The sequence below is a fragment of the Pongo abelii genome, chromosome 5 (genome assembly GCF_028885655.2).
Source record: "Pongo abelii isolate AG06213 chromosome 5, NHGRI_mPonAbe1-v2.0_pri, whole genome shotgun sequence".
NCBI classification, from domain to species: domain Eukaryota; kingdom Metazoa; phylum Chordata; class Mammalia; order Primates; family Hominidae; genus Pongo; species Pongo abelii.
In genome coordinates, this window is record NC_071990.2 from 122,656,025 (window position 1) to 122,671,881 (window position 15,857).

Here is a 15,857-nt window from a genome sequence, read left to right on the forward strand (position 1 = left end):
TCCTGTTTTTCAATAATGGGTCAAAAGTCCAAATATACTCAGGCTGCAATTTTTTAAGTAATAACAATGAATTAAAGCCCATTCTATTCACAAAACACAAGTATTTCACTAATACCAAAACGGTAACATCAGCATTGTTTACAATGTTATTCATAGGAAAATTCAGACCTTTTTTTTTCACCCCACAGCAAGAAACAACAATTTTGAAGGCATGAATAAGATTGTCAATATTTATTGGAATGAATGACTAATATATTTTTAAAGATCTTTTCAATTCTGAACATATTCAGCCTCTCTTTGGTCAGCTATATGAAAGAGGGTCTCTTTTCACTATAAGCAAAAGTATGCACAGTATCTCCTAGAACTTGGACATACTGAAAGAGCTTTCAGGACAGTTCTGGCACTCATATGTTTCTTCCCAAAAGTCCAGGGATACCATGCCTTCTTGATGGGCAGAGCTCACTTTCAACCCAATTAGTGCCTTCTAAAACAAAGTCATATTTATAGGGTAGACACTTGAAAATGTATATATACCCTGTGGACATCCCAAAGAAATCCAGGGAAACTTAAAGCATGATTCCTCCTCAAGAACTGAAACAAAACAAGATAAAAAACAAGAATATCTTCTAAAATTATGACCCCATTTCTACCAAAGCTTTGCATTTCTCAAAAATCTATCATTTTAATGACTGGAAATAATTCAGCATTTGGAATTCAGCAAGGTCTTAACTGCCAGCTATAAAATCAGTTCTGTTTAGATCTGAATACCTGTACTTCTTAGAACAAATGCTCCATTTTTTTTTCTTATGTTTCAATTTCAATGTATTCAGGTGGTTCAGCAAATAAGTAAGAGCATATAATCTTGTGAGCCCCCAGAGTCATAAAATTGGGTTTTCTGTGCCTTTTAAGTCCAGAAACTCCTTGATTTGAAGAAGCAACTCAATAAACTTACTAAACAAGCCATCTGACTGTATTAAACTAAAATCTCTATACCCCACCTTTTTCCACACAGTTCCTCAACAAGAAATGATTAAGGGTTACAGCATGAAGAAAATTCACAATCTTTGTCATGTCCTCCATCACATCAGGTAATCAATTTGACTTGTAAAGTTCACTACTCAGCATACTCTCTCCTGTTAAATGATGCAATGGTGGCAATGCACAGCGACCTTTAAGTTATGCTTCCAATATTTCCAAAACCATTTTTCCTTCAATCATGCAGTGCCAACTTGACCAATGTATATATTTGTTCATGTTTTCACCCAAACTCCTCAAATCCCTTCTTGGTATATGGTTAGGATCTATTTTATAGTTATGTCCCTGTGGTATAGCTAATTAGGTGAAAAATGTTTGACTAAAAATACCAGGTGAGATCGACACTAGGGTCAGACAGGCTTCTTTTGGCCTGATAGCCTCTGTGTACAAGTTCATGGCACATGCATAGGCTCTAGTCTAGCTAGTTTTCCTTGTCTTCTATTAGGGCCAATCCAGCCACTGGCCCATCTTTCTCTTAATTTTGCTGCAGCCAAATGACAAGGGTTCCTATAAACTGGTAGTAGAAAATGTAATACCTCAAATCTCTTGACATAAAAAAAAGCTTAATGTTTTAAAACTAACAATTCACAACTTTCACCTCCAGAGAATGTATAAGGGAAATGTTTTATCGTCACACCTAATCTCTATTTTAGTTAAATTTTAATGTAGATTAACTGGGAATAAGATGTTTTAATTAGAGCTTAAGCAGACTTGGTTCAACACGTTATTTTTTTTAATTCCAACATACATTAATTTCCTCATATCATCAAGAATTGTCTCAGATATAATGCAGCTACTCACCGAACATAATTCTATAAGATGTTATTTCATGGACTAAATATTTAATATTAGGTTATTTGATTTTATTGTTTATTTTTCTCTTGAATCTTAAGAAGGCAGGAAAAATATGGCTAAGAAATAATTTATTGAAGCTAATTATTATTAAACAGCATTTCAAGACATAAATGCAAAACTAAACAACACACCTGATTGAATGATGAATCACTATCAGAGCAATTGTCTGTGCAGTAACTACGGCTTTTCTCCTTTTGGATTTTTTTCTGCCTTTCTTGATTTCGTGCCTCATCTTCTTCAAACTTGTTAATCATAGACTCAACCACAGCTATCATAATGTTCTTCAGGTAATGCATCATTTCTTTGTACCTTTAAATTCAAGGTAGTCTTAATAAGAGAAAGACGATCAGAAATTAAAACAGTCAACTAGTTAAATTATCTAATTTTTTTTCTATAAAAAGGGAAGTCCCTTTAAGAACACAATGCTAAAGAGAAAAATCGAACTCAATTTTTCTTAAAGAAGAAGTGGTAGAACAGAATTCACAAAACAGCAATAAAAATTAATAGGGAATTCAAAAAGTATGTTATTTCCTGGGTTTTTTCATGCTTACATACATGGATCAAGGTAGTAAAATTAAAAGAACCTAAGGCAAGAGATTTCAATGGCATGGATTCCAATTGCTAGCAACAAAGTCAACTATCAATATTATACTACCAAAACCCAGGCTATTTTACACATCACCTTCATCCTCTTATCTTATACCTATCTCTTTCTCCACCCCTCCCATACTTTATTTTCTTTCCTTCTCTTCTCCCTTGCCCATACTTTATAGACACCCATAGCCACAACTGAGAGCTCTTGTATACTCCCAAGATCTATGTAAGAGTTAAGCTATCAATGTGTCCTTTCAAACAGAGGCTTGGAAACCCACTCTCAGGATGTTAGGAAAAAGATTCCTGAAATCATTGAGAGTGTGAATTGGATAATATTTAAAATCTCTTTTGGAAGGTCTAAAAATCTCAAAAAGAACTGGTATCAAATTTCTCTACTTTGTAAGTTCAAACTCTCAAGCATCCATATGAATATGAGACTGAAATCCTCAAAAGCACTAAGAATAGAATTTTAGAGCTAGAAAGAACCATAAATATAGTCTAGCTCTTTATTTTACAAATGAGGCATATGGACCTGAACCACTGAAATTTCTATATTTAAAACAAAAAAGGCATAAAGATGTAAGTAAAAATAGTGAATAAATTATAAAATTTGAAATTAGAAAACTTGAATGGGGATCCTGACTATTTTACCGGCCAGCTCTGTCATCATAAAAAAGTTTCAATTTCCTCAACTATAAAATGAGATTAAAAATACAATCTAGCTAACCTATTTCATATGACTATAGCAAGAAATAAATATATGTGTATGTGTATATATATACACATATATATCCGAAATGATAATACATGTATAGTGTGTGTGTGTGTGTGTGTATACATACATATATACATGTATTTATTATCATTAAAATAACGAAAATACACTAGGAAAATATGCACAGAAATGTCCTTTTCTGTATAATTCTGGATAATGGGTCATTGCAACTCTATAAACCAACAGAAGAAAAGGCAGTTTATCTCTCATAAGAGAAATCAAACCTGCTGGGGAATCTGAATAGAAATCATAGACTGAGATTTTATATAAAAGGTATAAAATATATTTTAAAATTTTGTTAGATATAATTTCTACATAATTTAAAATATATTAATATATTTAAATGTAATATTTAATATGTATATCATATAGAACTATAAGTTTTAAAATACATGTATTTAACATATTTCTTTAAGTACCAGAAATTACGAGAAAACACAAAAATACTGAAAGCAGATAGAAATAAATTAGGAACCACTAGGGGGAGAAACATACAGAAGATAACGCAATAGAGGTAACAAAGTCCGAGGAATATCCCAGTTTGATGTAAAGGGACATAAAGAGCAAAAAGAAGTCCTGAGACACACACACTAATTTGCAAAGTAGACATAAGGATAACTGAGCCCGGAGGCCCAGCTTCTGCCTCTGTAGATTCTGGGCAGCAAAAAACAGGGAAACAAAACAGTGCCCTGACAGCAATCAATACACATCCACCAAAAGCTGTTCTCTCCTTCCACGGTGACTGAATTCTAGCTGGTCACAGGACTAAACTACACTCCCCAGCCTCCTTTGCAGCTAGGAAAGGCCGTGTGAACAACATAAAGTCCCTATCCCCTTAAAACTTATAATCTGGTGATTTAACAAAGAAGTATGAAAGTAAATCTTAATGATATACAGGGTAGGGATAATGGTACTTAAAATCCATAGAAAATATCTAAGCTTTGCTTTGAACATGAATGTCTCCAACAGACCTTTTAAAAAAGACCAGCATAAATTGTGCTGTAAGAAATACTAACAAAATGGCCACAGGTAGTAGCTAATAATTCTAAAAAGTAAATTAAAAAATAATGTCACATCATCAATATCAAGAGTTAAATGAACTAAAACTCAATACTAAAACTCAATAGCAGCCATTGCAGTTTTGAAAAGACTAAGAAAAAACAGATATAAAATAGAATATAAACACCATTGAGTAGATTCCTTCATGCTTTGCAAGTTTTAAAGACTACAGAAAGAAAAAGTTCTAAGAAATAGTGAATAAAAACCACATCAATTAACAATGAAATTCTACAAAGTACTTCCACTCATTATATGAGGAATAGTTTATATTATATAGATCCTACAAATGAATTCTTCTGTGTGCAAACATCTGTTTAAAAAATAAATATAAAAATGTTTAATTACAAAAATACTTTATAACAATTGAAATGCTGTTTACAGATGTAGTGTTGCTACATTAGCCCTAAGTGATTTCTAAAGAATCATCAAAAAAAAACTGGAAAAAAAAAAGCTGTACAATGTAAAATCTTTCATCCATGGTTCATAAAGTGGAAAATAAACATTTACTGAGTCATTTAAAATCTTTGTGAGGTAATTATTACCATATTAATTTTAACACATGGATGAACTGAAACACAGGAAAATCAAATAGCTTAAGTAGAGATAAAAAGTAATTTCCTAGCAGTACCATATAAAATTCTGCTCTTACCATGAAAATACTTTCATTAACTGTCTAATAAAGTATTTTAGTATTCCTTCTAGAATTAAGTTTAATGATACTGCTAGAAACAGACTTACTAGGAATTACATTATCCAAAGATAAAGGTGATTCTATTTTTGGTTTTCTCCAAATCAAGAAATAAGAAATCTTAGCCTCTGTAACTTATGCTTGATATAAATTAGTGCATCGAACTTGCTGAATTTACTAAAATAGCTGTATGATGTCACTTTGTCAATTACTAACATATTAATTTAAATAATACAATCAGTTGTCCCAAAAACGAAGAGCTCTTGTCCAAAATAATTTTTAAAGTTTAACTAATTAAAAGTAAATTAGATTTAATACTTTAAAATACAGTCAGTAATATAAGCTCAGGTATATATTCAAACATCTCCGATACTGGAAATATGAACCACAGCAAGTTTTCAAATGACATCATGTAATTCAACATCTTTTCATTATAACATTGACGAGAAAAAAAAATTGATGATGGCATCCTGCCTAGGGCTGGTTCCCACCCTGTACCCTGAGATGCCAGGCAGGATAGGCTACCAGCAACTCTGAAGTGGAATAATTATTCCAGTTAAATAATTATCTTGCCCTTATTAATCTTTCTTAAATGTATATATAGCTCACACTTATTTCAATGTTTAATATTAGAAGTGTTTTTATCTTTATTTAGAAGTTTGGTGATGTTTCTTTGACCAGAAATATGCTGTAAGAACTTAACTGTTTATATCAATTAACCTAGACCCCAAAAAAAGTGAAGGAGCAAGTTACACAAATATTTAGGAAAAGGGCATTCTAGGTAGCAGGAGCAACATGAGTGCAAATCCCTCCAGGAGGGACTTACTTGGTTTTTTGCGAAAAAGCAGGCAAGACCACAGTGGCTAGAGCAGTACAAGGGAGAAAATGGTAAGAAATGGGATAGGAGAGGGAGCAAAAGGCCCATGGTAGGCCTCGTTGGCTAGAAAAAGAATTCTGGGTTTTACTCAAAAGGAGATGGGAAGCCTTTGGAGAGTCTGGGTGAAAGGGTGTCATGATCTGACTTATTGTTTTAAAGAATCATTCTGGCTGCTATGAGGGAAATAGACTGTGAGCGACAGAGATCAGGGTGCTGTCAAGAAGTCTTGTTGAAGGAGGTTATTTGAAGCTATTATTATGGCCATACTCACTCTTTAGATTCCTGAGTTCTTTTAGTGACCTGCTGTACAACTGTATCATAGCCACATTCTTCACCCTGATTCCGATCAGATGTGCATTTTTCCATTTCTTCTTCAATCATAGAACCCAAAGTGTTGCCTATATGCTGTCTGAGGTATTTCACAAATTCGTAGCTGAAACAAATATTTAGAAAATAAATGTGGTAAATATCATAAGCATATTCAGAAAAAAAAAATCAACACAGAAAGGTAACATATTAAGATTTCTTACCTTAAACTAGGATTAAATTAGTCATTCATCACAAATCATCAAGCTAATCTACAAATTTTTGGCTTTTTTTTTCTGAGACACTTGGCAAAAATCATCATTTAAAGATTACCACAGTAGGGAAAAGTAAATTTCAGAAGCAGCCCAAACTTCAGCAGGTTAGAAGTCTCTTCACATTTCTTTTTATGCTCCTATCTTTAACATGTGACAGTGAAGAGTATGAAAAGCAGTTGTTAAGGATTTTCAGTTATTCAAGCTGATGAGGAAAATCATCTAGAATATAGTAATCATGAAATAAGAAATTGGAAAAAGTTAACTTCCATCATCAGAAGACTTTTGTGTACATTTTGAAAGTAGTAACTGATGCAACTTCCACCTAAACAGTTCTTATGTTACTAAGATTATCGCTATTATTAAATTCAAGACACACTTTGCCATTGGTATTTAAAGCCCTCATAGATTCCAATTTATCCTACCAGATCTATGTCCCATTACTACCTTACACCTGCCCAACTCTCCATGTGATGTTTATTCCCAATACCTTTGAAAACATTATTTCACCCACTTAGTGTTTTACCATCACTCCTATAGATTGTCTTCTACAGCCTAAAATGCTACCTTCTGATAAAAGCTTTCCTTGTTTCTCAACAAATGATATCCTTTCTCACCTAAGACCCAAAAGTACTCTGTCCTTCTCTATTAGCATGCAAAACATTTTCTTGGATGCAGTTATATGACCTGCTTTATCCCCTGCTTCATTCCTGACCACCTCTACACCCAGATTTCTACATTGTTGATAGACTTAGAACAAATCCACTTATCTATCATCTGCAACATCTTGTACATAGTAGACACTTAACAAATACTTGTTAGGTTGAAATATAGCATTGGGGAAAGGTTTATCTCTTCATTTTCTACATCAGTGGCTGTGAATTTGAATTTGCTTATCTTTTCTAAATGTTTGTTTTAGTTGTTAATTCCTTGTTAATGTAACGTCTACTAACAAATTTCTCATGACATTATGCTATAATTACACCCCCCATACACAGCCTCTTATCCTTCCTATAATTCGCCTATAAGAAAAAGAGAAGAGGAATGAAAAAGAAGAAAAAAAAAGAAAGTGTACAGCAAAAAGCACTCTCCTCTTTCCAACTACCCACCACACTTTTGGCACTAACAGCATTATTTTTCAATACTCCCAAACTTGACAACATAGAATGCTCTTTAATGTCTGCATCTTCTACACTCCTTGCCCATCCACTCCATCATATCCATGCAGTCACCAACATGTGTTAACGTTCCTGTACATCCCTGGCTTTCATCACTGCCTCCCTTTTTTCTCTATCAATCAGTACAAAGCCATATCACTTCAAACAGAGATTACTGCAGCAGCCTTCTTGTTTAACTTCTCACTTCCCTCTCTCCTCTCATATTTTCTTCCCTGTCATATTCATCCCAAACACTGTAGTCACATTAGCCTTCTGAAAGAACTTATTTTATTATTTCAGTCAGAGCTAGAGCCATTTTACTCATACCAATACCTCATACCATGTCATGCATGCACATAATGCCTCAATAAATATTTGCTGAATTTAAAACAATTGGCTGCCTATCATCTTTCATGGTCAAATACTGCTTCCTTGGCCTGGACTTTAAATACCTAATCAATCAAATCTCTTTATAAGAGTATCTCTACTTAAACGAGGCTACATTTAAAATTCCCAACAAACCTCCAACCATGTTGATCTTCATATGAGAAAGTGATAAACTGACCAGGTGCGGTGACTCACGCCTGTGATCCCAGCACTTTGGGAGGCCAAGGTGGGCAGATCACGAGGTCAGGAGATCGAGACCATCCTGGCCAGTATGGTGAAATCCCATTTCTACTAAAAATACAAAAATTAGCCGGGCATGGTGCCATGTGCCTGTAGTCCCAGTTACTCGGGAGGCTGAGGCAGGAGAATTACTGGAACCCGAGAGGCGGAGGTTGCAATGAGCCAAGATTGCGCCACTGCACTCCAGCTTGGTGACAGACCAAGACTCCACCTCAAAAAAAAGAGGTGATAAACTAACTTGTAAGTAACTACCATGCTAAACTCTGTGCTAAGCACTTTATTGATATTATTTTATTTACCATATGATAGGTAAAATAGATGAGGACACAGATTCAAAACGTGAAAAAACCTTGTTAAATTCATAAGCTACTAATTCATTCACTTTACTCCAAAGCCCATGTTAATCCCATAATCCCAGAGTCCCAAAGATGTAAAAATATCAGAAGTGTTATAAGATATTTTGTAGTTGTAAATTGAGTGAAAAGGGAAATAAATAAATGTAATACTCATATCTTTACCAATTTGTAATTATTTCAATTTCTTTCATTTTGCAACAAAAATTACATTTTATTCCCCCAAAATTATAACTAGCATATTAAATTTAAAAGTATAATTTACTTAAATATTTATTGATTGAATTTCCTTTAAAATGTTCGATATTTATATTCAATGTTTAGATAGTAAATTCTATGCTTTAAGGGAATAAGTATTAAGAATAGCAGAAAAGGAAGACTAAGCTATTTTGTAAATCTAATGTCTTATAACATTAGATTAAAATAGCAAACATTAATTTTCAGAAATACAGTCCAAGAAAAATAAAACCCAAAGTTTACTGAATCAAATATCATAGAAAACAGCCTCTAATCATCATGTAAATAGTCTGTGCTTCTTTTGGTAATTCATCATTGCCTTATATTATTTGAAGATCTTCCCATATACATGGAAACTTCCTATCTATACTAAATATTTATTCACTATTTCATTTGTGTATGTCTAATTATAAACCAAATCTTTTCACATTCCATACAAAACAGTGAAATCACACTGGTAAGAAAAAAATTCAAAAATTAAGGTTTCAAGAGAACCCTTTAAATATGTCCTCAATTTTGTAATATCTGACAACGCCCATACTGCTTCTACACACAGTTGGCTCTGAGACAGATTTGGCAGATGTGCATGATGAGGTAAGTCAAAAAAGCTCTTTGGGCTGGGCGCAGTGGCTCACGCCTGTAATCCCAATACTTTGGGAGGCCAAACCAGGTGGATCACCTGAGGTCAGGAGTTCAAGACCAGCCTGGGCAACACAGTGAAACCCCATCTCTACTAAAAATACAAAAAAATTAGCTGGGCATGGTGGCACATGCTTATAATCCCAGCTACTTGGGAGGCTGAGGCAGGAGAATCGCTTGAGCCCAGGAGGTGGAAGTCGCAGTGAGCCAAGATTGTGCCATTACACTCCAGCCTGGGTGACAGCGCAAGACTCCAACTCAAAAAAAAAAAAAAGCTCTTTGTTCTCCACCACAACCATGCGTCACAACCAGGAACCCAATGAATCAAGGATCAGAACATCTGATATTTCAATTCCATAAAAGTATCACTGCTTTCCAAAAAGAACAAAGCTGGAGGCATCACACTACCTGACCTCAAACTATACTACAAGGCTAACCAAAACAGCATGGTACTGGTACCAAAACAGATATATAGACCAATGGAACAGAACAGAGGCCTCAGAAATAATGCCACACATGTAAAACCATCTGATCTTTGTCAAACCTGACAAAAACAAGCAATGGGGAAAGGATTCCCTATTTAATAAATGGCGTTGGGAAAACTGGCTAGAAACTGGATCCCTTCCTTACACCTTATACAAAAATTAACTCAAGATGAATTAAAGACTTAAATGTAAGACCTAAACCATAAAAACCCTGGAAGAAAACTTGGGCAATACCATTCAGGACATGGGCATGGGCAAAGCCTTCATGACTAAAACACCAAAAGCAATGGCAACAAAAGTCAAAATTGACAAATGGGATCTAATTAAACTAAAGAGCTTCTGCACAGCAAAAGAAACTATCACCAGAGTGAACAGGCAACCTACAGAATGGGAGAAAATTTTTGCAATCTAGTCATCTGACTAAGGGCTAATATCCAGAATCTACAAAGAACTTTAACAAATTTACAAGAAAAAAAAACTCCATCAAAAAGTAAGTGAAGCATATGAACAGACACTTCTCAAAAGAAGACATTTACGCAGCCAACAAACATATGAAAAAATGCTCATTATCACTGGTCATTAGAGAAATGCAAATCAAAACCACAATGAGAAGTATAACTCTTGGGTATGCTTTGTTATAAAGCCCAATCTGTAAGCAACACAAAGGATATATCTGTAATTGAGGCCGTGAGGAAATTTAACACAAGCACATTAACAAAATGTAGTCAATAAAGCTAAAAAAAAACCACAGTTCTAAAATAAAAGACACATCAAAAAAATCCCTAAGAGAAGGAAGGGATACAGCCAGACAGGAGGAGCAAGTTCTAGTGTTCTATTCTAGGGTAGGATAACCATAGTAACAATAATACATTATACAGTTTCAAATACCTAGAAGGAAGATACTGAATTGAAAGAAATGATAAATGTCTGAGATGATGAATACGCTAATTACCTTGATCTGACCACTATACATGGATGGAAACATCACTATGTACTCCATAAATATGTTCAATTATTATTTGTCATTTTAAAAATAAAATTCATTTTTAAAAAAATCTCCACCATTTAGCAACAACTGTAAATAGCAACAGCTGTAAATCTACTCTGTGGAAATTTGAATAACCTCATGCTTTTTTCTAGTGACTTAATTTTTACCTATGACCACAGTAATAGCTCCAGAAGACTCATTCAAAATGCTTCCAGGTTTTAGTCCAAGTTCTAAATTAAATGAACCCAAGGACCCCAAGATTAAATCTTGTCTTAAGAGGTTACTGCTCTTTTCAAAAAATCTAGGAAAAAAAAAAAAAAATTCTCCAGGAGTGGCAAGGTCCTTTACAATGAAAGGACTGCCAGGCTGCCCATAGCTAAGGGTATTATACTGACTCAGGGACCACTGAGAAACTTTGAGAGCCTCCAATCCCAAATTAATGAACAGAGTCATTTCTTCAAGTGGGCCTTCTACTCTTTAGGTAAGAGTACCTCAAGACTTTAAATTCTCATCCAACAATTAATTTTATGTTGTTTCTTTTACCATCGGAATTCATGGCAGTACCCCATAAAATACTAAATGAAGCTGCTATTCTATAATGGTGCCCCAGGATAGAAAATACTGTTGCAACGATGGGAACAACAGACACCAGGACTCCAAAAGATGGGAGACAGGGAGGGAGCAAGAGTTAAAAAAACTACCTATCAAAATACTATGTTCACTATTTAGGTGACACGATCAACAGAAGCCCAAACCTCAGCATCACACAATATACCCATGTAACAAACCTAGGCATGAATGCCCTGAATCTAAAAAAAGAAAATTATTATTGCAATGAAGCAGGGAAAAATACAGTTCTACAAAATTAAGTACTGTGTTTCCCACATTGTAACCCTGACAGTATTGGTGCTATGTACTAGCTCTTATGAAATCTATATCTAATCCCAAAGATTGATAGTACTACTGATTTTTTAATCAAATGTTCCCATTGCATCATTTTTAGAAAATAATCTGGAGATATAATATATTCTAGTTATTTTGTATAAAAGTCCTGGATGCCTCAAGAAGACTTTCAAAAGGCCCTTATACTTATCCCAGGGAGTGCAAACTCAGATGCTACAGAGGGTAGTCTGGTAAAGGAAAGCAAGCCATGCATGAGAGAGAATGGATAGAGGTTGTGGTGAAATGAAGACATGCCCCAACTAAAGGCAAAGCTTCTACATAGTTCCAGCACTTGTCTTTAAGAAATATGAGCCTGGTGTTAACCTTTTAACATTTTAAGAAAAGCTAGAAAACTGATTTTTATACATTATCTCTCAATTTTTAAATGGTGCTTCTTTTTTTTAATGTAGTCAAAGTAAACATGGCCTGCACAATGCTAGTCTGGCCTTTCAACAGCCTCTCTCCCCAAGAACTACAAAATTCCAACCACTAAAGATACTACGAATGTCCTATCTGTTTAAAATTTCTATTCAAGAAATACAAGAGCTCTCTGAAAAATCTATATCATGCTTAATAACTTATTTTAAAATATCCTTACTAGGTTTAATTTAAATCAATTCTGCTACAATTTAGGTCCTACCCTTTCAGATCTTTAAGCAGGCTGTTAACATTTTCAGATTTCACATATTCCAATTGTGCTTAAAATATCAAGACTATAATAGGAATAATATAGCTTTGACATGGGTTACAATAAATACAACTTCCACTTATTTCTATTTTAATTAAAGTCTATTAGTATTCACTATTCATTTTAAATTTTTCTAATAACTGGTTTTTCTAGTTTTTTTTTTTTTTTTTTTTTTTTGAGACGGAGTCTCGCTCTGTCGCCCAGGCTGGAGTGCAGTGACACGATCTCGGCTCACTGCAAGCTCCGCCTCCCAGGTTCACGCCATTCTCCTGCCTCAGCCTACCGAGTAGCGAGGACTACAGGTGCCCGCCACCACGCCTGGCTAATTTTTTTTTTTTTTTTTTTTTTTTTAGTAGAGATGGGGTTTCACTGTGTTAGCCACAATGGTCTCGATCTCCTGACCTCGTGATCCACTCGCCTCAGCCTCCCAAAGTGGTGGGATTACAGGCGTGAGCCACCATGCCCGGCCTCTAGTTTTTTAAAAGATATAGTCTGTACAATGAATAAACAAGTTTATAATTGTTATACTTCTTTTAATAATCTATGAAGCAGGTTTACTTCAGGTTTAAATTCTGAAGTTTACACTGACCAATCTTGCAATCTTAGGCAAAACACCTGACCTTACTAAGTTTCAATTGCCCACTACTTAATGGTGATGATAATCTTAATATTAAAATGTTTTTTATATAATAGTGTTTTCATATACTTTGACATTTTTCTCACCAAATATACTATGCATACATTTGACTAACCTTGTTACTTTAGAAGTAATTTAATGAGAAAAAATAAAAATTTGGTAGCAATGACACTATTACCAAATGAATGCAAAATATCTTTTACAAAATATTCTTCAAAGAGGGACATTAAAACCTAAGAAGACAGCTGTTTGTTAATAAAGAAAGACATGTGGAGTGGAGCTCACCACATTTCAGAAGCAGCTCAATTAAAATGTATAGCAATGTGTCTGATTATTCATCAGAAGTAACTGATTATTTGAAATTCTTCACATTTACATTGAAAAACTACCAAATTGAGTAAAAGAACATTCACTTTTTCCATTCTCTTTTTGCCAGATTTCTTACCTATATTTCCCAAGAAAATGCAATAATTTTTTTTCTATGATAAACTTCTGACATGTTCATAATGTTTACATAAAAATATGGAGAGGTTACTCTTAGAACATAAGTACATTAAAAAATCTCATTGGTACAAGTTTGTTTCAAAAAAGTCATCCTTTTAACTATTTAAAAAGGCAAGAGGTCGGGAGCAGTGACTCACACCTGTAATCCCAGCACTTTGGGAGGCCAAGGTGGGCAGATCACCTGAGGTCAGGAGTTCAAGACCAGCCTGACCAACATGGTGAAACCCCGTCTCTACTAAAAATACAAAAATTAGCCGGGCGTGGTGGCAAACCCCTGTAATCCCAGCTACTTGGGAGGCTGAGGCAAGAGAATCACTTGAACCTGGGAGGCGGAGGTTGCAGTGAGCTGAGATCATGCCATTGCACTCCAGCCTGGGGGACAAGAGCGAGACATCGTCTCAAAAAATAAATAAATAAAATAAAAAAATAAAAAGGCACGAAATATTCAATCATATATGGAAAAAATTATCACTAATTTTTTAAAAACTATTAGTGGTTATGAATTGTAAAGTTGACATGAGGAATTCTTAAAATAGGCTATATTTTAGAATCATTGAATTTATTATATGACGAACTTAATCTTATATATCACATTAGTATATATAAGGCCATATAATACAAAGAACGAGTATTTTACATCTCCTACAACTTTTTAGGTCAAAAAATAAGCTTTTGGCTCATAATAAACAGTTACTAGGAATGCATTAATTATAGAAGCACACATAATTCTTGGTAATTTTCTCCATGCAGGTAAATCAACTTACAGAATGAATACTTTCTTATTTTATTTTATTTTATTTTATTTATTTTGTTTTATTTTGTGACAGGGTCTCGCTCTGTCACCTAGGCTCACTGCAGCCTTGACAGTCTGGGCACAAGAGATCCTCCCACCTCAGCCTTCTGAGTAGCTGGGACTACAGGCACACGCCACTGCACCCAACTAATTTTTATATTTTTTGTAGAGACAGGGTTTTGCCATGTTGTCCAAGCTGGTCTTGAACTCCTGGTGTTAAGTGATCTGCCCACCTCGACTTCTCAAAGTGCTGGGTTTACAGGAGTAAGCCACTGAGCCCAGCCCAGAGGGAATATTTTCTTGAAGTTACCACTTAAACATACTAGAGTTCCCTAATTAAAAAGTCACTGGTGAATTCTTCTGTAAAACAAAGAATAATACCCAATTCAATAAATATTACTGTGGTCCCTCTGTATCAAAAACATATCAAGTGAGGTTATAAAGGTGACCCTCTGCATTAGAGACTGTTAAAATCATTAGAATTGGTAGGTACTTTTTAAAAACAACAAAACACTCTATTTCTCACTGAAATGCCAGTAACTATGCTCTAATGCTGAGGTCTCAACTCTAACTGCACATTAGACTTACATAGAAAGCTTTGTTTTAAAACCTCCAGGGCCCAGCCTCTACCACTTCCCTCTGCCAAAACCCCCAGGAAATTTTGATTCATCTGTGGTGGGGACTAAGCATCAGTATTTTTCTAAATAGCCCCCAGATGGTTCCAGTGCAGCAAAGGTTGAAAAGCAATGCTGCTTTATAGGGAGCCAGTCTGCGTGTAAAAATGTACACAACACATACACACATAATGAAAGCAACGTACTCTTCTCTCTCTCCCCTCCCACCAGGCCTCAAATCCTTGCTGCCATTCTTAGAGAAAAGCGGGAGAGCTTGGATCTTTTAGAGAGTGTATACAGTTTACTGTAGAAAAAGAGAAGTGCCTATGAAAAGCAGAGATAGTATGTTAGCTGTCCCATAAAACAAATGCCTAGATATGGCTGTACTGCCTACGCTGTAGTTTCTCCCCAAATGACACTTTCCCTCACTTTATTATACCACCTGAAATTACATTAACTGTCTTAAAAACTATCTTCTTACAAAAATGTGAACAGCCCAGCAACAATTTCCCCATAAGTCTTTTTGTTTTTTGTTGTTTTTTTTTTGAGACGGAGTCTCTCTCCCTCTGTCGCCCAGGCTGGAGTGCAGTGGCATGATCTCGGCTCACTGCAACCTCCACCTCCCGGGGTCAAGCAATTCTCCTGCCTCAGCCTCCTGAGTAGCTGGGATTACCAGCACCCACTACCATGCCCGGCTAACTTTTTTTTTTTTTTTTTTTTTGTATTTTCAGT

General features: G+C 34.9%; 1 protein-coding gene across 8 annotated transcripts in view; it reads right to left on the bottom strand.

Moving 5' to 3' along the window:
- Positions 1–15,857, bottom strand: part of TBC1D32 (TBC1 domain family member 32) — a 261,800-nt gene that overhangs the window by 242,206 nt on the left and 3,737 nt on the right. For 6 of the 8 annotated variants that reach the window (XM_054558089.2, XM_024248559.3, XM_054558087.2 and 3 more), the window contains exons 3-4: positions 6,155–6,316; positions 2,022–2,199 (exon numbers count right to left, since the gene is read on the bottom strand). In XM_054558089.2, the coding sequence (XP_054414064.2) occupies positions 2,022–2,199; positions 6,155–6,316 (340 nt within the window). Of the gene's footprint in view, positions 1–2,021; positions 2,218–6,154; positions 6,317–15,857 lie in introns of those variants that run through there. The other 2 variants (XM_054558090.2, XM_054558092.2) reach the window with 2 other exon arrangements.